This window comes from Cygnus olor, chromosome 20, assembly GCF_009769625.2.
Source record: "Cygnus olor isolate bCygOlo1 chromosome 20, bCygOlo1.pri.v2, whole genome shotgun sequence".
In the NCBI taxonomy this organism is placed as follows: Eukaryota; Metazoa; Chordata; class Aves; order Anseriformes; family Anatidae; genus Cygnus; species Cygnus olor.
The window spans coordinates 3,528,916-3,553,383 of NC_049188.1; the positions used below are offsets into that span (position 1 = coordinate 3,528,916).

Sequence of the window (24,468 nt, forward strand, 5' to 3'; positions counted from 1 at the left end):
TCCCTCAGCCACTCCTCACAGGACTTGTGCTCCAGTCCCTTCACCAGCTTCGTAGGCCCTGCACAGGCCCTGCAAGCAGGAGGTCTGCACAGGAGAATTTCTCCTGCTGACAGTTTGGTGCTCAGCACCAGAAAGGGCAACAAGGTAGATTTCAGGTAGAGGTAGATGTCCAATTTACAAGACTGCCTTGGAAGGTTGACTGTTCAGCATGTTTTTAAACCAAGAAATGGTTATGGAGATGCTTGGGTGTCCTTGCATGGGCAGTTGGCACATCCGAACATAGCAGCCACATTGTACTAAGTCCCTTTTAAAGTCCCTTTTATCCCAGAAAGCGCCAGCGCTTTTCACTCTGAAACCTTTTAGCTAGCTGCTAGCTGGGAATCTCAGCCCCACTGCTTTTATGTGCATTGTTCCAGCAGTGCTGTGGCTGTTTAACATTAATGTTTGTTCTCAAAAATAGCTTTTTTAAGCCACAGTCAGGGCTTTGCCTTATCTTCCCGTCCCCTTGCAACTGAAACACATGAAACACGTCTGCGTGTGCCACATGCAGAGTGCTGCAGTTACAGGTTGAGGACTGAGGAAAACTAGAGCTTTCTTAGTTGTCTCTGGTTTTCTTTTGCTATGCCTAAAGCCTTTGTATGTTTTAAGTAAATGTTTGGCATTGGATGCTTCTTCAGTGAGAATACTGGTTAATGCTCTTGGAGGATACTTATTTTGTTTGTCCTTAACTTAGGAAAGAGGGAATCAGTCCTTTTTTTCCCTCCTCTTGCCTTCCCCAGAGAATTTGCAGTTTGATCCTTTTGAGGTCAACGGGCTGTGTGAAAATCCAGGCTTTTAAGTTAGTCACAAGTTAAACTCCTCCATTAAATACTGGTTGTGACAGTTCCTGGCCAAGACTGTCACGTCCGCAGCTTTGGAGGGCTCAGTGGGTTATCCAAGTCTTTTATAATTCTGATTATAACGTGTCAGGGTACGATAGAAAGCTTGTATATACCTAGCAATATGTATGGAATTGCTGTTGCTTCTGCACTGCCTGCTGCAAACTTGCTGTGTGGAGCAGGGAGCGCCATGGTCATCAGCCTTTTTCTTTTAACTCTCATAATTTGTCCTTTTGAATAACTTTCTGGGGTGTTCCTAACTTAGACTCTGCCTGCCAAACTCTTATCAAACAGTTCTGTAGCTTACAGGCTCATAAATGGTAAAATGCAAAGAGCAAATGTGGCAGAGGAATGAAAGCAAGCCCTTTCAAAACTGAGTGCTGCACTGTTGGAGCCGTTCTCTCCATCCCACACCGAACATAAACACAAAAATAGGGGAACTGTGGGAGTAGAAATGGGGATAGATTAGCACTTGCTTCGTGGCTTTGCATGCTGTTAGTTTTCTTTTCACAAAAGCTTTGACAGTAATTGGAAGAGACTTTTGCTGTGGTGCTCTGGGTGCCCTGCCCTGTAGAAATAAACGACAGGTTATTCTCCTATAACCAATAGACCTGTTAGCTGCAGCGTGCTGTGTTTTCTTGTTTTTTAACATGTAACAAATGGCACATATCTGAGGAATTTATTTCATAGTCTATTTCTTAAAATTCAAAAAGAGCTTGTTTAGAATTTCCCATATTCTTGGCATATGTTTTTTTACCCCAGCTTTCCTGGTAGCATTTGTCATTAATGCAGTGTGTGATCCATGTGATTCCGGTCTCAAAGGCCTTGGTAGGTGAGAATTTTTAGAAGTGCAATTATTTTTTTGCCATATCCCTGTGGTTGTAGAATAGTCTTAATGCTGAGGATTACATACTGCGAGCTGCTGTTTTATAATGTATTCCTTTACTGAATCAAATTTGCTGGCAGGTCAGGTTACCCAGTAGCCTTGCTGCTGTAGTGTGTATGCCAGAGGGGAGATATCAGTGCTCTGAAATGCCAGGAGCCTGTGTAGTGTGATGCCACCTGTATATTTTTGTCTCCTGGACTTCCAAGAGCAGTGAAATGATGATAGCGCTAAAGCTACTGATGCTTCTTCAGTCCTAAAAATAAGTTAGAGTTGCAAAAACTTGTCATTTTCTAAGGTTCTCTGTGTGCGTGTATTTATATTCCCTTTATTTATTTATATATACATAAAAAGGGAAAGAGAAGCACTTGTCAGGCTGGTGGCATACTTCATGTTGATAAAACTGTGCCCCTTAAAAAAAAAAAAAAAGATAGGTGGGGAAGATTCATCTTTATGTCTTTGGTAAGCATTTAAACTTCTCACCATGTCTGTTAAAATGTGTAGGGAGGACTGCTGCAGCTCAGGTACCGTCCTGGGTCAGGAGACTGTTACTGTCCTGCTATGTGCTCCGGGCCAGCCAGTTAACTTGGTGCCTCTCTTCTCTAAGCTGGAAGTACCCAAGGGAGCTTGGAAGGTTAATCAGCTTTCCCCTGCAGGCTGCTTTGGGATCAGCTGCCAAACGTGAGCCCTCAGACCCCCTTTGGGGCGCTGCAGGGTGAGTACACCCTCATGTTCTTGCTCCTCTGCTGGTGGCAGTGGGTGACTGCTGGTTTCAGTGTCTTTTCTCATGAGAATGTGTTTGTGTGATATCTTTTTTCACTCACTCACAAAGCCACCTCCAGCCGGCTTCCTAAAACACATGGGACTAAGAAAAGCATTTCTCATTGCATAAGAATCAAGTGCCTTCCTATTAACAGTGGTGTGTTATTTTTTTACCCTGAATTTAGGTCGTGCCTTTGTCTCTTCAACATTGCAGACGTAATTGCCACATCACTGCAAAGGCTTGTTTCTCTGGGGCTTTTGTCTTCCACAACTGCAGTGGATCAAAGACATCTTGGTCCATTCCCCTCCATCCAGCTCACCAGGACGGTGACCAAGGAGAGCTGCTGTTCCGACCTACATGGCTACCCCGTGCTAGGTTTTCAATAAGAAAACTTCAATACGAAGACAGTGGCTGAATTGGCAGGGATTAATCCATTGCTTGCCATTTAAAACAGTCAGGCTTGCATGTCTTGTCCTTTACTGAAAAGGGTAAAGGTAGGTTGTGTTACCCAGCCAGCTTGCTCTCCTTTTTAGCTTCTAAAAAAGGGAGGCGAGCACATCTGGCAATTAGCAACACATCTCAGTTACTGCAGCGAGCACGTTTACTGTCTGAGACAAATTTTGACCATGTATACTGAATGGCATTTTGTGTAATCATTCTGGATAAGAAAGAAATAAACAAAACTGCCAGAAAACCACAGGGTCAGTACTACAGTTAGTTATTGTTTGTTCTCTTCTCCCACGTGGACTGATAATGAGCCTTTCTGCCTCATTTAGTTATATGGTTGATAGATAAATGTGGGAGTGTATGTATGTATCTACTATCCTTGCTTGAATAGACTTCACTTGTATTTATTTTTTGTACTATTTTATGGCCTTTTTTGTTTTTGTTTTTACTGAACTTAAGGAGTGGTGGGAGCTTTCTCTTCTGAACTGGACTGGAGTTTGGTAGCTGGGACCCTTGGGTGTTCTGCTATTTCTGTCCGTTTGTGAAGCGCTGATGACAACTCAGCTCTTTCGCAGGGCTGTCGTGAACACAGCAGGCTTGATTTGGCACTGAGAAAATACAGAGAACCACCTATGAGATTCCTGGTAACAGTATTGCCGTGGCAGCTTCCAAAATGGCCAAACCCAATTCAAATTGCTGCTGGTCTGTGATGTGAGGGTAAAATGTGTGCAGCTGGTGCCTTTATCGCCTATAAAAGACACATCATGAACACGTTAAGGATAAATGATGGGACTGTGAGAAATGACAGGGGTTAATAATGTTCTGCTACAAAGGGTTTGTACTACGGGGGTGGCTTGGCTCCTCCTAATGCGTTCTGCATGTGGTCTTGCTCTTCAGAAGCCTTGGTGAGGAGGCAGGAATTGCCGCTTTGTGTATGACCAGTGCCTCTTCTAGTGGGCACGTGGACAGGTCCTAACTGCTTCTGAGAAGGCTGTAAGAAAGCAGACAGGGATCCGAGTGTGATGTGTATAGTGGGGATGGTTTTTCTTTACTGCTGCTCAGCCAGGAGAGGGCTTGTGTCGTTGAGCACAAGCTTGTAAAATGCTAAGTTTTTTTTTAAATGCATGTGAATGGAAACATCTTGCATGAATGCAGTTTTCCTGCACACGTTTGTCTTGCATTCATGCACGCACACACTAAACCCTCTGTTTCATAGAACAGAAAATGGGTAGATTTTGTGGCTATTTTTTGTTTCTAAAAGATCCTTCTGGATTACTAGCACTGTCACAGTGCACCACCAAGTAACAGCAGCTGGTTTTCAGAAGTGACTAGCAATGGGAAGAGTCTCATTCTGGGAGATGGCTTGAAAAATCCTCTGAACAGCCTCATTCTTGGAAAACATTGGGTATCTGGGCTCCCAAAAAGCAGGCTAGCGTGATGCTCAAGTGAAATGGCATGTGGTGTCTGGAAACCTTGGAAGCAGGTGGGAGGTGAGAAATGAACATTCACTTCCAAATGCATAGAAGTTCACGTCTCTAATGCATCTCCTTTCATCTGCATTGTGTCTGTTTGTTAGGGAAGATAAGGGAGGTGAACTGCAAAGAGAGAGCTGTTTCTTTGTGATTTCAAGGGATCACAAAGTGATCCTGGGAACCCGTGTCACTTTGGGTCCTTCCTTATTTCTGCATAGCGCCTATACTCTTAGCCCCTCTTACATTAGGTGATAAAGCACATGTTTTCAGAAGAAGCTCCTGGAGCTCATGAAAGCGATTCATTTTGAGCGTTTAAAACCCTTTTTGTGAATCCTGCCAGGGACTATTCTGCAGGGAGCTGTTCCGTGACCTTTCAGCCCGTGGTTCGACATTTCTCGGGAGGGAGCCCTGACAGCACATCGGACGAGTTTGTTGCTGAAAGGCCACGACTGAAGGCTGTTATTTTCCAAGATGATGTGGCAGCTTCGTGGTCCTGCTTGCTAGATGGTTTCCCTGAGTGCGTTTACTGGTTAAGCAATCTCTTGGTGACATCTAGGATCCTTCTTCAGGTGCTGATAAGCGCGGGGAGCGAAGGACAGTGGTTGTGCCTCTGTCTAAAGAGGGATATCGGTGCCTCTCCTGTTCTGGCTTGAACTTGCTGAAATGGGGTGGCATCGGTGGGAGGAGTGGGCAGTGCTCTTTCTTGGTGCCTCTACCATTGGGCTGGGGTTGAAGAACTGGGTTTTAGTTTTGGTTCTGCCCCTGAGTCTTCTGGCTGACTCCACTTGAGTCAGCTCTTCTCCCTGTGGTTTAACTTCCTCTATTTAACTGCGCAGTTTGCTCTGGAAAAATAGGCTGTGTGAGAGCTGCACGTTAATAACTGCATCTAAGATCAGAGGAGTCACCGAGTGTGGGATAAATACGATCACCTTAAACTACAGCGTAGGACATTATAATTATTAGCGTCACGTCTGCTCTCCAACCGAGATGTTCTTAAGCCCAATTTTATCTCAACCAACAAGCAGATCTCTTATTTTACTTTTATTCGTTCAAATGAGAAAAGCTGTTCACGCTTGATACTAAATTATCACTGGGTTAAAGAAACAATCATGAAACACAGGGGTGCGTTGAGTACAGCAATAGCAATGTTTTAATTACATGGAAATCAAAACTTATTTTCTCTTTGCTTGAATCTAATATAGGGGTTGGAGGTATGAAAGCTGTGAGTGTGACAAAACTACTAAAGAGGGGTAGCACCAGCCAGGGTTCTCGGATGCCTGGGTATTTTGATTTCCCAGTCTGCGACACAGAAGGGATGGATGTTCAGCAGGTTTTTTCCTTTCTTTTTAAATCATTGTCAGGCTTAGTGCTTACTGAGAAGCAGGTCTTGTTTAGGGTCTCTCTGTCAGTCCATCCGTTGAATCTCAGGTCTCCAGAGCTCCTTGTTCCTTTGGATGGCTTTGATTTCTTTCCAGCTCTTTTCCTCACTGCCGTGCAGCACTCTCGCCACTCCTGACTGGCGTGCTTCCTTGTGCTCTCGTCTCTTGAGTAAATCCTGCAGTACCACCAGGGTTGCTTAAAAGACCCCCTCTCTGTGCTTTGCCCCCATTTGCAGTGTGAATGCTTTTGTAATTGCCAAAGAGATGGTGCCTTGAGGTTTATGACCCTGCCTGAGCCTTTCAGAATGAATTATGGCCTTTCATTTACTGCGAGGGTCACGTTCTCTTTGTAATTGCACCGAAGTGACTTTCCACTACATTTGGTACATGCATGCAGACATGCCATAATTTGTTCTGTAGGACGCAGCCTCCCCATAATTACAAGGAATATGTAAGCTTGCCTGCCTCGAACATGGCATTAGGGCTCTCCCTCTCTCATTAAATCAACATAAATCTTTTGACGTAGTCATGTTGGTTTTTCCCTTCTTTTCTCCCCCAAGTAATGAACAGAAGTAGTTTGTCAGTGAAAGCTTGCTCTATTTGGATAATTCTCTACGTTGGCCACACTGGTGCAAGCTGGAGGTAAGCTCACATAGCTGCATGACATTGCTCTGGTGTAACACAAACACAAGCACTGGAATTATCTGGTGGGGGCCTCATGCTCGATGTCTTGTCCCTCCAGCAGCCTTTAATACTGAAAGCTGCCGTCGGTGCCTGTGGGATAATTGGGCTTTGAGAAACACATAACCCTCCATCACAGGAGCCTGGAGTGTGCTGGATGGGGAGCACAGACCTTCCTGCGCCCTTCAGGCAGTGGGTTTGGCTGCCTACAACATTGTATGGTCTTAATGCTCTCAGAAAATCTAGGGATTTCTTCTCTTCCCTCACCTTGAATTCTTCAACAAAGAGTTCCCTAAAAATGCTCCAAAGTGCGGGAACCACGTGGCCAGTTTTTAGCCTCCTGCTATATGCTTTTCAGGTTCCTTCCTTTGTGTCTGTGGGGTATCTGCAGGCCAGGTTTGGTAACACCAGTCTGATTTTTTTTCTTGAGATCTTTTAGACTTTTGATCTCAAGGGCATTTTCAATAAAGGATTTCACAAACTGCTCGGTTGTTGTCTGTAGGGTGGTTTCAGTTGCAGTGTGTGCTTAAAAAAGGGCAGCCCTTGCTTCCTCTGGATGAGATTAATTCTTGGTACAATTCCCAATGATTTTCGGTATTTATACCTGCATTCAATTTTGGTCTGCATGGTGGCAGCTAGAGGCAGTAATTTGTCTTTGTATATGGGTAGAATTTGCTCACTAACTCCATGCTGTTAGGAAAACGTTCCCTTTAAATCTTCTAAACTATTTGCGCTAATCCTCATTAGAGTATTCTCTGTGTTTCTGTCATTTGCTTTTGTCCATTGCTGAATTAATCTTGTACCTAAGAACCTTAGAACAGGGATTCTGGAACAGGAAAGGACAGGTGAGAAGATGGCAGATTACTGTTGGTTTTCCACTGGCTACCCTTTTTCATTTCTGTGTTAACGTATGGGCTTAACGAGTGAGCTTGACTGCAGGGCAAGGCTGAGTGCTGCTCTGAACAGCATCTGGGGTTCCTTTGAAAAGCAGCATTTGCTAATCTGCCAGCTTTTATTTTTGTTTATTTGTGCCTCCTGCGTTTGTCAGGGCACGGTAAAGGGTAGAGTCATGCAAAGAGCTGCCTGAAGACTTGTGGGGACTAAATTGGTGTGCTCAGACCAGATATGAAAGCATGTTTTGGATAGCAATGCCTGAATCTAGAAGCAGCACGATCCCTTCCCACCCCTTTGACCTCCTCTTTTAAATACGTGTGTTCAACCAGCAATCACGACCCTCTCTGCTGAGGACTGACTCCATCAGGGTCTAGAGGGTGCTTTCTAAGAGGGTGATGATATATATGTGTTGGTGGGGTTACGCAGTGTCTGTAACACAGCGTTCCCCAGATGCTGTGCGTAGTTGTTTGCTTCAGTGGGGTATTTGCTTTGCTAACACCTTCCCTAGAGAGCACGGAGTTTCACGCCTTCTCTTCCCTTTCTCTTTCAGGCCCAGGCCTGTCTGCTTCTCCAGAAGGTTCTGCAGCTTCGTGAGCTGAAGCTCTCCATGACCAAGGAGGAGTGGGAGGAATTGATCAGAGAGAGCATCAGCCAAGTGACGGAGGTAACAAGCTTCAACATGTTCAGCGTACGGAGAGCACCCGATGGATGCTGCTTTCGCTGATGTGGAGCGTGGTCTTGGAGCTGGAGTCTGAGGCTGTGCTCCACTGGGGTTGTGCCTGCTCACCCCAGGTTTGAGTAGTGTCCACTGGGATTACAGCATTCTTGTAGCTCTGCTATTTAGATGTGTTTTTACAGAGCGCAGGAAGGTGCCTGGTACAGCTTAGTGCTCGTGGATGGAGCCAAGAGATGGAGGGACAGAGATTTAGGGAATACACTCGGGTCAATTTTAGGTTGCTTTAAAAATAAGTTTTGAAATGAAAGGGATTGTGAACATTGACTTAAGCTACAGGGCTAAAGAGAGAGCTGACGTTTGCTAGACTTCTGGCTCCTGGTGCATTGCAGACCTTCTGGACCAGACTCCTTTGCTGATATTATTTACCAGGGAAACCTTTATATACATTGGCAAGCGGTGCATGTAGAATAAACAAACAGTGATACAGAAATTGCAGGGCTCCTGAAGCAGTGGCAGGCGTGGATTGTACCTGAAGACAGCTTTCGGGTGCAGCTGTTCTGTAGGAGGTGATCTGTGAGAGAGGAGATTGAAGGATGCCATCCAATTAGCTGCTTGGGGATTGAGGGAGGGGAACCAAACAGCCAAATTAATGTTATGGTGTGGTGACTAAACGCCATGACATGGGAGATTCCAGTCCTGGTGTTCATACGTAACTGTAGTATTGGCCTCTTCCTAAGTGTAGCTTTCATTCCTATTTCCTTAAATGCTGGTTACCTGGTGATTTAGGGCATTCCAGTTTACCATATTGGAACAGAACAATTAGCTTTGTTTTCTTTTGAGGAGGGACAAATCTAAGCAAGTTTAAATCAAGGAATTCAGAGGTGGTGTTTACAATACTTGATGAAGCAGGTAATACTGGGCTTCATTAAATGCTTGTATTTAATGGTGACATCAGAAATCCAATGGGTGGTTAGGTATGGTTTTATTTTTTATTAGGTATGGTTTTATTTTCCAGCTACACAAAACATGCCACTCCTCCCAGCTTGGTCACCTCCATGTTTCTCTGCAGCAGCTAAATGCCTGCAGGACTCAGAGTGATTCACTGGGAAACCACAAACGTTTACAATGCCTTTATGCTATCCTTGTCAGGGAAAGTTTAGCATCTTGCAACCCCTCCAATATTTTAATGAGCTTTGCTACCAAAGCTTCCTCAGCGCCTCTCATTTCTGTGGTCATTTGTGTTTAAAGATTCCTGGGAAATAGTGTCAGTTTGTTTGGGCTGTCCGAGGTGTACCCTGTGGGCAGCAGGCCTCCTACACTATTAGCTGCTAGTGGCACACGGGTGCTACTTCTCTTTTTGGCTGTTCTCAAAAAGCTCTGACATAACATTTTTCCATTTCTATTTGCTCTGTAGGTGGATGTATATGCATTTTTTCCCTCCCTTCCTCCTGCTCTGCTTTTGCAGCAGCACAGTGCTGGTATGGCTCCTTGGAGCTGGATCAACTGCTCCTCTTTAAATGTTGCTGCAATTTGTAGGGATCAAAGACCTTATATTCCATACAACAGCTTTAACTCATGGCCAAAGGCTGACACTTGTGCTGTAAAGCTTTCTAGAGCTGCAGAAGGTATTCTGTGTCTTTTTGCACATTTGCACTGGAACGCACACTTGAGTATAGCTGTAAAAACATGCAGCAGCTTTATTGTGTAGTAGAACAATATTCATATCATGACCGATCTCTTTTGGACGTGGTAAAAATCCCACTTAGAAGTCACAGTGAAATCTGGAGGCTGGAAATTGGGAAATTTTGAAGTTTATTAGAATTTGTCAAAGGGAGTAATCCACCATTAAAGTAACTTGCTGAGGAGTTATTTACTCCTAATAACTTTATTAGCTCTGAAATTCCAGGTGGAAATTGTGTGTTTGTCTGAAGGAGGAGCTGCAGGTCAGGTGGAAGTTACAGGCTTGGTGCTGAAATTATGGGGTGAGATTGCTTGGAGTGTATTAGTAAGAGCTTGGGCCAAACAATGCCGTTTCTGTCCCTGAAGTCCTTCCACGCCTCTGCTTATCTATAGGGTAGGGCGGGCACTTGCAGAACTGCAGCTGTCTCCTGAAGCTCAGTCTTGTTTCAGTGGGTCAGCCCTGATTTCTGAGGGGGTGTGTACACAGGTAGGTGTTGGTGTGTGAGTGCTTACCCACGAGAACCTGACTGAGAGCAGCAGTTTGCGATGCTCTGGAAATCCTAAATGATGAAATTTTATTGTCCTACCTCTAGTTAAAAGATCTGCATTTGCTGTCAATGGCCTTTCCTGCTGCCATATTTCACAAAGAGATGGTTAAGAAGAAAAAATGATAATGCAGGATTTGATACCCCTCTTTGACACAGTGAGCCAGTGAAATAGCCTGGGAGGGCCAACTCTGTGACTGACGACACTGACGTGCACTCTTAATTCAAGCAGTGGCATTGTCCTCAAGGAAGCTGCCCCCAAAGGCTTTCCTCCTTCACTCTGTGTCCTTGGTCAGGTTTGTAGCTATGGGGCTGGTGGCTCTCGAAGTGCAGGACTGCCATTGCGGGTGTAAGGCTGTGTGAGAGGACAGGATGCTACCTCCTGGTGTCTGTTTCTGTCCTGTGTTGCCTCAGTGTGTGCACTGCATACCTACAGACCACCTGGTGAGGAGCCTGGCGTGGTTTGGGGCAGTGATACGTGCTGGAACTGGGAGTGAAGCAACGTGAGAGGACTGCAGCCTTGGATATCATTGAATTATCTGTGCAAAAGCAAGAGGCAGATGAGGGAGAATCAGCAGCCAGGAGCTTTAAATGAAGAGACAGCTTCCTGAAATAGCAGCTCCGGCTGCTGTGGGGCAATGGCTCTTGTGCTTACATAAGCTAATGTGACCTTATTTGTTCCCAAGATGCTTAAGCATGCTTATAAAACAGATATCACAGTCATGAGGGATTCATGTCTGCCATCGCCTTGCTGTCAGCAAGGCAAATCTTGATATCCTTGCAGTTACTTTGGGGTTGACTTGTTCTTAGGAGAGCCCTACTTGTTCTTGGTGATCTTGGCTTCTGCTGGGTCTTCTGGGCAGAAATCATCATCCACAGGCCCTGGGACTGCCCCGTGAGCTGCTTTTATTGAACAGCAGGCCATGGTGAGGAGGCAGAGAGAGAGCTCTGGCACAGTTTTGGCCTCCTATGTCCTCAACGGGCAGCTTTACACCAAGCAGAAGCTTTTGACGGCTGGTCAAGTTTATTCTAATGCTGGGAGTCTAGACAACTCGGTTGTGTACAGTACAAAGAAGTGCTGTTGCCTCATGCTGTAAATGACAGAGCTCACCTGAGATGCTGTAGCATCTGAGAGAGACTCCTTCCTCTTTGAGACAGCTTTGTTCTTTTACCAGCAGGTCTCAAAGCGCTTTACAAAGGAAATTCTAACCAGTGAGTTGTTGATGTAATGAAGGAAGTATTTTGCAGAAATCCAAGAGCTAAAGTGTTTAGCTACAGTTGCTCTCCCTGTTTTACAGATGACATACTTGGCCGGGAGGAGAGCCAAGAATCAAGCTTTGATCTCCTGGGACATCCCAGAGACCCTCTCTCTGCTTGGATGATCTGACTGTTTCTTAACTTGGCTTCAGAAGAGCTTTGTGTTGGGCACCAGTCCCCGTCCCCATGTTATCTCCAGGAGGAAGCTGGTGGCTGTGGGTTCAGGCTGCCCAGAGTCAGTGGCAGGACCAGGGAGGCCCAAATTCCCCATATCCTGTAGGGAACAGTCACAGTTTTGGTGAGGGATCTCTTTGCTACGGTTCACGCACCGTCTTTTTGACTTTATCACGCTGCTCTCAGTTTGGTTTTTCATCTCTCCTGGTTGTCATTGTGGGCACGTTTTGGTGTTTGTCCCCCTTGTTAGGCATATTTCTGTTTTCTTTCTGATAGGTTATAAAATTGCTGTCTTGTCTTCAGAGTGATCTTGAAGCCATGCCAATTTTTAGTAACTCGGTGACAGATTTGGGGCAGGAAGCTCTGGGATCTGAATACATAATTTCATTACCTTTTTATGTCATCCCTTTCCCAGGGACTGCCTTGCCCTCCTGAACCGAGGTGCTTCGTGTAACTCCCAACTTATGCTGAAACTCCCAGTTACACTGTGAAAGTCAGGGGGAAGTGGAAAAGGATTTGAGGAATATGCCACAAAAAGCATGTTTTCGTGGCTGGGCAACTTCAAAACAAAACAGCTGTCAGAAAAACTGTTGGTAAAGCTGCTTTCTCTGGCTTGTACACAGCAGTTTCCTGAGGGTTTCCTTTGTCTGACTTGTGCAGTAAGTACGTGATAGGAAGGGCCCAACTTCACTGTTTTCTTTTTTCTTTCACTTGTTTTGTCAGTGTTGTATCCTGCGTAAAGGACAGGAAGAGAAGAGCAGAGAGCGTTCAGCTTGGTTGGTTGGTCCCAAAGTGGAATCAGGGCATCCTGGAGTGTAAAAACACTCACAGAACCCAGTACCCAGCTTCGGTGCCAGACCAAAGCTGTTTTTCTGTAGAAAGGAGTGAGTGTAGACCATCAGGGGATTACATGGCCTGGGTGAGGAGTGGTATAGATAACCCTCTTTTCTTTTTTTTTTACTCATAAATAAACCTCTTTTCTAGGACTCATAGTTTGAAAGTTACTCTATGCTCCCTGCAGACTTCTATCGTATGGCATTAGAGGGTTTTGTTGACGTTGTGTGGTTCAGCAAGGGATTTAAAGTAAGTAGCTGGAGCCACTTGGCATGTGAGGAAGGAGAGAGGGTTATACTATACAGCCTCCTGCCCTTCATTTCTGAAGGGCATCACATTTGATTACTGGTGTCTTAATTTGTATGGAGATAAATTATTAACAGTGACTTCATCAAATCTCTAAGAAAGCCATTCTTCATTTTTTTTTCTTGAAGATTGCCTGAACTTTTATCTGTCCATCCTTATAAATTCTTAATTCATTGCCCTTTCTCAGCCTCTCAGCTTGTAAAATGAGGCCAGTCGTGATTTAACTGATATCTTTGACGTGCTTTCAGAGTACTGGATGTCTCTGCAGAGAATTCATTCTCCTCTGTTCCCTCTGCTGTCCTGTATGGTTTTTCCCTGCTGCATTTGCATGCGGTCTATGGAGAAAATGATCAGATCTTTAAACTTGGGAAAGCATTGGCATTTTCTGTAAGAATGTCGTCTTGATTTCTGGGCTCCTCCCTCTAATAACAGCCAAAATAAACATTGCAGAAAAGGACCTTTAATTGCACCCTTCAGCATGTGGGTCTGCTTAGTCCCCTACTCTCTCTCTGTCTACTTTCAGTCTTCAGAAACTTTAGTGAGAGGGAACGAAGGGAGGAGGGATTGTCGATGCTTTTTTTCCTCCATTCCTCCTCTCGGCAGCAGCTCTTCCAGTGGGCGGTGTGAGAACCTCTCCCTGTGTGTATGTGCTTGTGTAAACTGTGCATTGGCGTGAGAAGTGGATCTTGCACTGTGGATAGATGGAAAGCCCACTCTTCCCTCCTCCCCAGCTCGTCTTCCATTATTTAGCCCTAAGTTTGAGCGGGGGTTCAACGAACACGGTCACGAAGGAAGCGTTTGGAGATGGCACATCTGGGTTTTAAGAAGTTCCTGGCTGATTCCTGGCTCTGCCATGGTCTGTGTGACTCAGTGCTTAGCCTCCTGAGCCTCCGCAAAATGGTGGCAATAAGGCTGGCATGCCTCTCGGGAGCAATGGGAGGGTAATTACAGGTGAGACAGGGGTGCTTACATCAGATAATGACAGGAGCTATGAGCATGCCGAATGCTAAAATCCTTCATTTGCTTTTCAGTTTGTTATTAGCTCGGTTTGTTACTGCTCTGAACAGCAAAGGAGGACTGTTCCCCTCCCACACCTCTCAGCTTACCTGCCTGTTGACGTGGGAAATCTTGCGCTTCGGCTCAGGTAATGGGCACGTACTTGTAGGGCCCCAAACCTGCTTACTGGGGCCCTCGGAGTGTGGCTCCACCACGGAGAGCCGAGCCACAGCAGCAGCAAAATGTCAGGTTGTGTCTGCTCAGGGACCTTGTGAGCAGCACGGAGCAAAGAACAAAGCTTCAGCTTTCACAGCCAGGGTGGAAGCGGTCAGCAAAGCGAGCTCGGGCTTCTTGAGCGCTATCTGAGCGTGACCACAGACGTTCAGCGGGGTGGAAACTTGGCTGAGCTGTTCGCTGCTGGAGAAGAGAGCTTAGGGCAGCAGCGCCGGGCTGTGCCAGGGGGTGCGAGGCCGTGCAGGGCGGGTGGAGCTGTGTGTTTTGCAGGAGGCTCTCGGCACTGCGTTCGGCCGTGAATCTGCACATTTATCTGTCAGCGTCAGGTCTGTTTGGGGGAGGAGAGGGAAGGATGGAGATAGCGCGGCGTGTGGAAAGAATGCAGGTTGGCCAGGCTTCGCCGGCTCACGGAGCGCAGAGATCTGTCAGGCTGAGTCCACGGAGGGGAAGGGCTGTTTGTTTTGAACAATGAAGCAGGCTGAAGGACGTGCTGGGAATGCATAAATACTACACGGTGTTCAAACTTCCAGCTGGATGTGCTCTGCTCTTGGTAGCAGGGTGCTCATCCAGACGCTGAGGTACTGCTGTGCCTTGTAAGTCGGGGCTGAGCACGTCCCCACCGTGGTACCTGTGAAAGGGAAGAGGAGCAGGAGGCTGAGGTTGTAGGCAGCTGCGATTGTGGAGACTTCCAGAAACACTGCTTTGCTCCCTGTAACAGCTTATTGCCATTCCCCGCAGGGAAAGCTGGCCAGTGGCTGGGATGCTGACTTTGGCTCCAGATGCACACGCAGCACTTTTTGCTCTGTTGCAGGTTTCAGTGGGGTCTCGGGCTTAGACTAAAATCCTGCTCAGGAATCTGAGACATGGAGCTACGTGGTTAATGCCCCTTTCTAGCTGCCAGCCCCCTGTCCTACTTCTGTGAGTGAATTACTGCAGGTACTCACCTCCTGTGCTCTAACAAACTTGTTTTACGCAGCCCTTGTGGAGGTGAAGTAATGCTGGGAACCACAGTGAGAGGTGGAGTGCAGGCTGGATCCTGAAATAGCTGGGATAACAGGACTTAGAAGTAAAAGAAATACTGATTGATAGGTTGCTGAGGATGTGCTGTTCTTGTAGAAATCCTAGAAGCAGAGGACTCTGGATCCAGGAGTGCCATCCACCAGCCGCAGCCAGAGGCCCCTGGAAGCAGCGTGTTTGGCACAGCAAGCCCAAACCTCTCTGCCAGCTGAAATCCACGCAGGGTGAGGCAGGAACCGTGTTGCTGCATTGGCTCGTGATGAGGTGGGAGTTCCAGCTGTGAAAACTGCCTCCCTATTTTTTCCTTTTGGAAAGTGACCTGCCCAGATACGCTGACAGCCGAGATGTGCAGGCACGATTAACCGTCACAGGTATTACCGAGCTGGAACTGGAACCAGGATTCCCTGAAATTGGGCCTGGCTGTTACTGAAGGAGCAGAGTAACAAAGGCAGAAATGGCGAAAAAATAACACGATCAGCAAGTGGTGAAGTGTGGCTCTTGAGTGCAAGCCATGTGCTCCCTGCTCTTAGTGTTAGGTGATTGGGTTATGCCACTCCTAATGCTTTTAGAGGGCTGGGGAAGGGAGAGTTGGGTGCCTTTGCAAACAGCACATGGCAGAGAATCACAGAACAGGCAGTCTGACAAGCTTGTCTGGGTTTTCACTGGACCCTTCATCACCTGTAGCAGAGCTGGAAGCAAAGCCACTGCTTTGTGCCTCAGTTTTGCTATGTAAAATGGAGATACTTTGTGCAGGGCTTTTGCAATCCAGTCAGTGTGTGAGGCTCTCCGAAGGATGCTGCAGATAACTGAAATGCTGCTTTTCTTTTTAAGGCGTGTTTGCCACGTGTTGCGGTCTGCCATCTGTTACATAATGGTTTTCGCTTTATTTTTATGTTTGCATTTTATACATTCCCCAAATGAAATTATTGTAGGCCCGTAAAATGGCTGACCTAGGCACTCGGGGTGGCAGTGCTAACTTCAGCTTTCAGGTCGCTGGGTGAGGGACCCAAGTAACCTGCTTTGCAAACCCCCAGTGTACAGACAACGCTCGGTACTGTACGTAGCAAGAATTTAGGACAAATACTTGGGAAAGCTGCTTTTGAGGTTTGGACTCAGCGTGGAAGAGGCTTGGGATTTCATTCCTTGGGAGCAGTCCCCGAGGGTTGCCAGCAGCCCCGCTCAAAGTCAGTTTCCTTTGTGCGATTGGAGCGTAACATCCTAACACAAACCCCAAACGCTCGGCTGTGTGCTCTCCCTGCTATGGGAGGATGGGAGTGAAGCAAGGCGTGACAGCAGATAGCATCTCTTGTAGCAAGTAATGGGGAAGTTCTGAGTGGTGATGAGATCGGGATAATGGCACTGAGCTGAGCAGGAACTGGGCTTGAGACTTTAAGGAGGCAGGACTGTCTGAACCGTACCACATGCAGAGGAGCTGGCATTTCTGTGCTCGTTGGAGTAAATTTCTTTTATGCCCTTTGAAGCAGAAGGGAAGGGGAAGGGAGAGAAATTGAGAAACAGCAACACTTTTCTGCATCCGGCTTCCTTAAAGCAATACGTAGCAGTTCTGGACCAGAGAAAATTGTGCATTCTGTACTTCTTAACTGTCTGCTGCTTTTTTTGTTGCTCCTCTGGCTTCTCCATCCACCCCCCACCGTTTTCCTTGCTCCTTCGTGGTCTTTGAGAGCTGTTTAAAAGCTATCCATGTTAGTAGGGAGCTATTTGTTTGCAGAGCACCTAAATTGTACTGGATCGCCTCTGGCTGTTCGTGCTGGGGTAACCATGCCTCAGTTTCCAGACTCATGCAAAACCCGTCCTTTAATTTCGATGTTTAGTCTCACCGCAGTGATGTCAGTAGCCCTGTGGTATCTCCCACCTCCAGCAGGGAAGCCACGCTTTTCCTTCTGCAGCTCTGCAGGAGTTTGGTCGGGCACCCAGACCAGTCAGTGCACGTCCCAGTTTCCCAAGCACCTGACAACTGCTGTGGACTTGTAGCATCAACCCCTCAAGTGCTGTTCAGAGATCTGTCGATTGACTTCAGCAGGGTATGTTTCAAACCCTTCAAAACATCAGGGCACTGCTGTGAGAAAGGGATGGCAGCAAGGACAGACAGCCAAGCCTGCACGATTTAAATGCAGTTATCCGCATCGCTTATCTGCAATGAAAATGCAGTTTATTTGGAACACCTTCTTAATTCTTAAGTTTGGTATATTAAAAAGATGAAACAATAGTTGATTTCTCTGTGGCTCCTCCTCACAGTATGGTCCTGCTTCCTCTTGCTCCTGTCCTGAAGTGCTGACAGCCTGTACTGATTTTCTCTCACTGTGACTTAGCAAAATAGGGAGCTGAACTTCAACAGCCTCTCTGAAAGCTGCTTGAACCAGCAATGACTGTTAGCCTACCAGTATCCTCTTTTTCTAACATCGCAAAGATTTGTTTAATGCAAATCAGTCTTTGTTTTCGTAACTGATTTGCTGATTATTCCTGCCATTTACTGTGGTAGGTGCAATACATGGAGCGTGCATGGCCCGGTATGTCCTACATGTGATGGGTTTTTTAATTGCACACCCCAATATTTGTTCCTTGTTTCACCTGAGAGACTTTTGAGCCGTTGAATTGTGTGGCCTTGCAGGTTAATGACATCTCTGGTGTAGGGTTGCAGCTCGTCTGTCTATCAGGAGGCAGTGATTATCAGCGAGGTACTGATGGTCAGATGAAGTTGCCACTTGAATTCCAGCCAGCAAACCGTGGTGGCTTTCTAACACAGAGCTCGTGTGTCCTGGTCAGGAGATAACTGTTTTTTCATTATTTAAAAGAGACACTCCCAGGGGCTGGAATCCTGCACAGACAGTAAATAATTTGACTTGCAGGCCGCTATTCCTGCAGAGGCATTACGTGGTTTTTCTGCTCAAAGTGTTCCTAGGCTCTTGCTGGCCATCGTTATTTGCTGTTGGGGGGGTCATTGCTCAACAGCCTCGCTTTGGGGAATGAATTCCTCACTCCTCTCAGTGTCTGCATGGATTTTACTTTATTTGCCTGCTTTATGCTGCCATAGCTGGAGAACCGTTTCCTCAAAGCCCTGAAACTGCCTTCCAGTGAAAGCTGCAGCTGCTCTAAGGGAGAGGTGGCACCTCCCAGCACACCTCCACCTCCGGACCACCGGGTACAGGTTTGGTGCAGCACCTTATCACCCGAGGGTGCTCCGACTGGGGCAAACCTTGCCCATTACCAGTTTGGCGCGCTCACACTCCAGGCAGAGGCAGCTTGGCCACAAGCAGAGCCTCCTGCAGACACGGGCTGCCACTGGGCACACCGCTGGCGATGGCACACTTGTCCCCACAAACCCTACTCATGTTAGTGTACCCGTACCAGCTGCGGGGCTTGCTGTGGTTGTGCATTCACACAGAAGTGCAGCAGGGAGGATAACGACCACGTAAACAGGGCTGCGAGGACCAGCTGCAGGCAGAGGATCAGCACCCCTGAGCCCCTGGGTGGCCGCTCCGATCCAGCTGCCTTTTCATGGCTCTTTGCTGCACTTCTCCACTTGTAAATAACTCTGGCTTTTATTTGACCTGTCTCAGGAGTGATTTTCCTCTAAGCCAGACCTTTCAGTGTCTCAGAAAGCCTGCAGCACATAAAGGTAACACAAAGAGATGAGATTTTCTCCATCCTTTTCAGCGGATTTAAGCTTGATTGACAAGCCCTGTTTTAGTGCTGGCAACTGGGATTTCCCAGGCGTGAGTGTTAATGGGTTTCTACATTAGCGCCTTGCCTGCAAATCCCAGCTTCTGCAGCTGAGTTGCTGTTGTCCCTCAGGTGAGTCTGTTGTCTGCCAGTCTTCTGGCCTTTCCATATGGGGGTTATTGTCTTCCCTCTTTTTCTCCAGGAGCCAGCAACCTGTCGCCAGTTTTGCTTCAGCTTAGAGACGAGGGAGAGCAGCAGGGTGGTGCCTTTGTGATACGCTTGCTCTTGTTTTGTCCAGCTGTTTTTTAATTAACCTGGGCTACAGCAGCTTCCACCTCATACCCTCCCGAGCATTTCCAGAGTTTGGTGGGCTTCGTCGTTCCAGAGTTATTTTGGTGACAGGTTAATCCTGCAAAACCCTACCGATTTCCCGCTTTCTTCTTCTGAGAAGCGTGATTTGTTTCCCCATTTAATGTATGTTCCTCTTCCATCTCTCCCCTTAATTTGCAGAGTTTGAAAATGGTTGACGAGTTAAGGCTGAAGGTCGAGAAAGAGAAAGTTGCCAAGAGCTTGGAGCTGTTGAACTTCCTCCTCAAAACCGTGATGCAGCAGGTAAGAGCGTGACCCGATCCTGCGTGGCTTTGGCTCCTTGACACACTGACCCTTTGCCAAATGGCTGTACCATCAAGGTCTCTGGCAGCTGTCAGGCTTGGATTTTACCTTGTGACTCCTTCGTCACTACATCCCTTCCCCTGGAGGGAATACCTGGCTGGATTTGAGTACAGAAAAGCCCTCCAGTCTGAAGGAGCGATCTGTAGCTCTTGAGAGCTGATCTCCAAGAACTTGCTGAAGGATTTGTGCAGTGTTCTGCAAACATTTGTGACATCTCCTTTCTTATCCGGAGAAATACAGCCTAGGGTACAGTGGGGGTGAGCTGGGTTTTGTCCCAGATGATCGCTCTCTCCTCTTCACTGAACCCCAGAGACTGATTACCAGAAGCTGAGACTTACGCAGAAGCTTTGTGAGCTGGAATGAGGCATTGTTCAGCTCTAAAGAAAAATGGCATTTTTGAACAGGAGGAGATTTTCTATAGGTGACAAAATAAGTTTCCAACGTGGTTTTATTTACGAGAGCAAAATAACACAAGCAGCATAATTGCTGAAGCCCAGTTTCCTACTGATAAGCTCACACCACAGCCCACTTCTTTGTGGAGGCCTAATAGGAAAGTGGGTGGGGAGGGAGATTATTTCCAGGGTTCTTGGAGGACCTGAATAGCCTCTGAGACACCCCTTTCCGTCTGGTTTCACTGAAATTGTCCAGTGGGTCACAGAAGCTGTTAGAGGCAGTCAGAAGCAGCATGATTGTGTTCTTTAGAAACCAGACTGAAAACGCTTCTGCTTTTCTTTAGGATAGGTGCGTAGCACATCATCTTCGTCCCCCCTTTCCCAGTCACGGGATGAAAAGGACAAAGGACTAAAGGACCTTTCAGTCCCTTTCATGCCAGTACAATTCTAGCTTAGACTTGTGTCTGTCATGCTAGAGACCCAGTTTTCAAGCAAACCCTGTATGTAGTGGCATGGTGTAACTCACCAATTTTTGTCCCCAACTTGAAGTGTTGTTGTGGGCTCAGGGCAGTGGCCTGGAGAAGCCTGGTGGTTTGCTTGTCCCTGACACAGTTTTGTCCTAAGGATGGGCCTGTGCTCTGCTGCTGTGAGTGCCCCTTCCGAGTTCACCCTGCACGTTGTCAGTGTGCACTTGCCTCTTGCAGAAGCTGCACGTGGAGCTGATGGAGTTGGACAAAGTGCTGGTAGCTCTGAACCAGCAGGAAGGCATCGGGAAGTCAGCACGCCTCGACTCTCTCTACTGGAATGCCATGCGATGGCTGAATCACACGTACGTATGGCTGGCACCTGGGCTTCTCGGCTCGCCCGCGGGGCTGCCTGCCTGTCCTGCTTGGCTTCTTTGATGTGGGGAAGTAGGAAGAGAAGCGAAATCAAGGCACAGAGCTCAGACTGGGGTTTGACTTAAATGGAGCTCCTGGGGTGGTGAGGTTGAAACACTTCTTGTTTTGCTTGGTGCTAGGCTCATTGCTCAGGTGTGTGCATGCTTAGGATCGGTCCTTTTTTGGAAGAGGATTGCGAGGCATGTCTGATATCTGATCTGCTCTTGCCAGATGCAGATGTAAGACAGTCGATTACCCAAGGACAGAGCACCTGCTTTCAGCAGCTCTGAGCGGTGGCCTGGTGTAAGAGCCATCGCCAACGTTGCAGAGGATTTCTGGGCTGGGCTGAGTCACTCAGCTCCTACCACATCAGTGTGGGTTGATCCTGCAGATGTGAGCCTGGAGGGAACGAGTAGCTGTCACGGGACGCAAGCGAATACCAGAGAGACCCTGCCCAGGACCTTCAGTCCCCTCCAGTGATTTTTGGGCTCCTCAGTGCCTGGATCCCCAACCAGGTTGCCTTGCAGCTTTGAAGGCTGGGAGCATTTAGTCTTCATGCTTCAATACTCCCGTGTTAAATGGCACCTGGATTTGACTTTTACTCCAGGAGAAAAAGAAGGGCAAGATCTTTTTTTCTTTCCTGTCAGTAGCTTGCAATTGGAATTTTTGCTTCCTCTTCCTCCTGGCAGCATTTAGCGATGTGCACAGCGTTGGATAATTGCTGGGTGGCTCTGCTGATGACTGGTAGTCGCAGCCCCAGCATGTGGGTGGCCTGGTCTGCAGCATCTCAGCCCAGTAAGAGGTTCTGGGGGAAATGCTTGCACATGGCTCACTGTGAGAGGGCTCACAGGCAGGGAGGAATTGCACAAGGCAGCTGAAACTGTTGTTGTGGCCCCTCCTAATGCCTTGAACAGTCTGGCAGGGCACGGTGGCCTCACCCAGCTCTGTGGCACAGCCCCGGTCCCTTTAGCAGTCCCACACAGGTCGCTTGGCACCGTGCTGCTGGGTTTGGCCCAGGGGTAAGGCCTGGGTTAGCAGCAAAGAGAGACTGCGAAGGGGGTTGCTGAGGGTCTAGTGGGCATGAAACACTGAGTTTTGTGTGCTGCCTGAGGAAAGGATGGGGTTTGAGGGCACAGCCTGCTGCCACTGTTGGTGCCATCTTGCTGTGAGACCCAGGGATCTTTCTGCAGGTGAGCTGGACCAGACCTACAGCAGGTGTGGTTTGTACCCAGCACCCTGGTGGAGGTGCTGAGAGGCAAACGCTAACATTGTGTTGTCAGGATGGTTTTATTTCCACCCTGGACTGACACAGCATGAAAAGCTCTCCAGAAAGGCTGCGGGATTGCAGCCTGGTTCCTTTTCAGGATGCCTTTCTGGGGACTGAGCTGGTGCAGAGCGATGTAGCCGGGATGGTGGTGGAGCTAACTGACTGACTTGTCAGAGAATGGCAGCAGCACCGAGTGCCTTGCATGCAAACAAAGGCTGCCTGGGTGAGACTGGAAGGGTTTGTGGGGGGTTCTTGCTGCAAGACCTCTTGGGACTGTCAGCAAACAGAGGCCTTGCTGGGGCTGTCACCCTGGACAGACAGACAGAAAGCATCTCAGTAGCCTTGCGTGAGGCCCTGGGCGGTTTTGTTTGGGAAGGTGGGGTAAGTACAGCATTATCTCAGGGGGACAGGGTCTTGAGGGATTCTTCCTCAAGCCTCTGTGTGCCTGGTCCAGACCCCGCAGTGCAGTTCCCCAGCCCCGCTGCAGGCTGTGGACCCCCTCCAGGATAACGACGCCCATCCTCGCAGCATGCCTCTGCTTCCTTCTGCTTCTGCCTGTTCGCAGCCTGCCTGGAGCGTGCATCGCGGTGCTTCCTGGCCGTAAACTGAGTTACTGTTGATTTTTGGTGTTCTCTCTGCAGGAAGCCCAAGAAAGAGAAAACAGCCAATAAACCCGCGCAGGGAGCGGAGCCACTTAAGCGGAAGAAGAAAGGCTTCCTCCCAGAGACCAAGAAACGCAAGAATCGCAAGAAAGTCATCCAGGAGAATGGAGTAGCACCAGGAGGTAATGGAGATGGAGAGCCAGCAGCCCCAGAGGAGCAAGCCCTGGGAACAGAAAGCCCTGGGCAAAAGCAAGGCCTCGTGGCTGGTAGCAAGAAACACAAGAATCGGAACAGAGGGGTCAGGGAGAACGGGGTGGCAGCAGCGGGCAGCAAGGGTGGAGCTCTGAACGGTGGAGATGCCATCATGGGCAAAAAGAAGAAGAAGAAGAAGAGGAATAGAAAAAGAAAAGGTGATGCAGGTAATGAAGCTGAGCAGGTTCCAGCTGCAAAGAAAGCCAAAGGGTGTGCCAGCCAGGAGACTCCGCAGAAGCAGGGCAAAGCCAAGAAGAAAAGGAAAGAGAAAAAAGCTCCAGCACTGCAGGAGTAAAACTTCATGGACTCACCCAGGCCTGGCATGGCTAATGTGACTCAGAGGACTGTTTCAGCATCTTTTATAACTATATTTTTATGCCCTCCTTGAATTTAAATAAAACTGCCATAATGCTGAGCTCTAAAGCTGTAGGTCTGGCTTGTGTGGGAGGTTCAGCTAAAGCACGGGGAGCTTCAGGAGGCCACGTCCTCTCTGGGCTCTGGCAGGCACCTCCTCTCTCTCCTCTGGCAGTACCAAACAGCCTGTGCTCTGGAGCACAGCCTCCTTTTTTTCCCTTGATTTCCCCAAGGCAAAAGCGAGAGGCTTGCTTGGGTTCCCTGGGGAGATGCGGTAGGTGTGCTGGCACTGCTGAGTCATGTGGTCAAGCCCTGTAGAGGGTTCAGAAGTGATCCCTAAAGGGACACTTCTGTCCTGGCCAGGCCCAGCAGTGCTTGCAGCTTTTCCAGTCTGGGAGATGCTGAATACCTGACATGCCTGGGGGTTAAATGGGTTTGCACTTGCATATTCTGAGGTTAAATATATCCAATTTTGGCCGCTTGGGTGTCACCAGTAACTACCATGAGCTCACGTCTTTGCCTTCTCCTGCACAGCCCTTTGCTGGAAGGGTGATGGCCCCTGTGACAGCACAGGGACATCAATAAAGCAGCGAAGCAATGGAAATGGTTAATTGATCTGTTGGGCTGCCAGGCCTGCAGCACAGCCACGCACACACCTGTTACCAGCAGGCATGCGGCAATCTGCAAAGTCCGTTCTTCACCGTGCTGGGCTCTTGTTTCTTGCTGGGAGCTGCATCTCAAAGCATTTGAAACCCCACTGTGGTTGCCTCTAAAGCCTCTTCCCTCCTTGCTTCGCCCCCACCTTGCTCCAGGAGGAATGCATCAGGGGCTGGCCCTGCCTCCTGTCCCCGTATCAGACCTCCCTGCCCTCCTCCTGGTGCAGAGCAGCTCAGCTGTGGCTCCGGGCAGAGGCAGGCTCTGGAGCAGGGCTGCTCCTGCTGTGCCTTCGGCTCTCCCCCCACAGGTGGGTCTGTTTGGCTAGACACGGGTAAGGGCACCAGAATTGTCGTGGTGCTTTTGGAAGGAGCGAGAGAAGAGCTGCAAAAGGCTGCATTTGTCCGTGGCTGTTTATCCGCCTTTGCAATGACTCTTAAATGGCCTAAAAGTCCCTGGGAGGCAGCTGCTGGCAGCAGTGCAGTCACGTTCAGGTGCAGACCCCAGGTGGGTGCAGCCCCTTCTCACTTCCATGTCCCAGCAGCGATCCCCGAGGCCTGCCGTGCACCCGAAGGAGCGAGCCAGCTCCTGGCAGCAGCG

General features: G+C 48.2%; 1 protein-coding gene across 1 annotated transcript in view; it reads left to right on the forward strand.

The window, feature by feature from the left end:
• The window catches only part of MYBBP1A (MYB binding protein 1a), a 60,014-nt gene extending 36,739 nt beyond the window's left edge, over nt 1-23,275 (forward strand). Inside the window, exons 24-27 of the mRNA XM_040533000.1 lie at nt 7,948-8,061; nt 19,308-19,409; nt 20,566-20,690; nt 22,648-23,275. Coding sequence (XP_040388934.1) covers nt 7,948-8,061; nt 19,308-19,409; nt 20,566-20,690; nt 22,648-23,155 — 849 coding nt within the window. The 3' untranslated portion in view covers nt 23,156-23,275. The remainder of the gene's footprint in view (nt 1-7,947; nt 8,062-19,307; nt 19,410-20,565; nt 20,691-22,647) is intronic.
• The last annotated feature ends 1,193 nt before the right edge of the window (nt 23,276-24,468 follow it).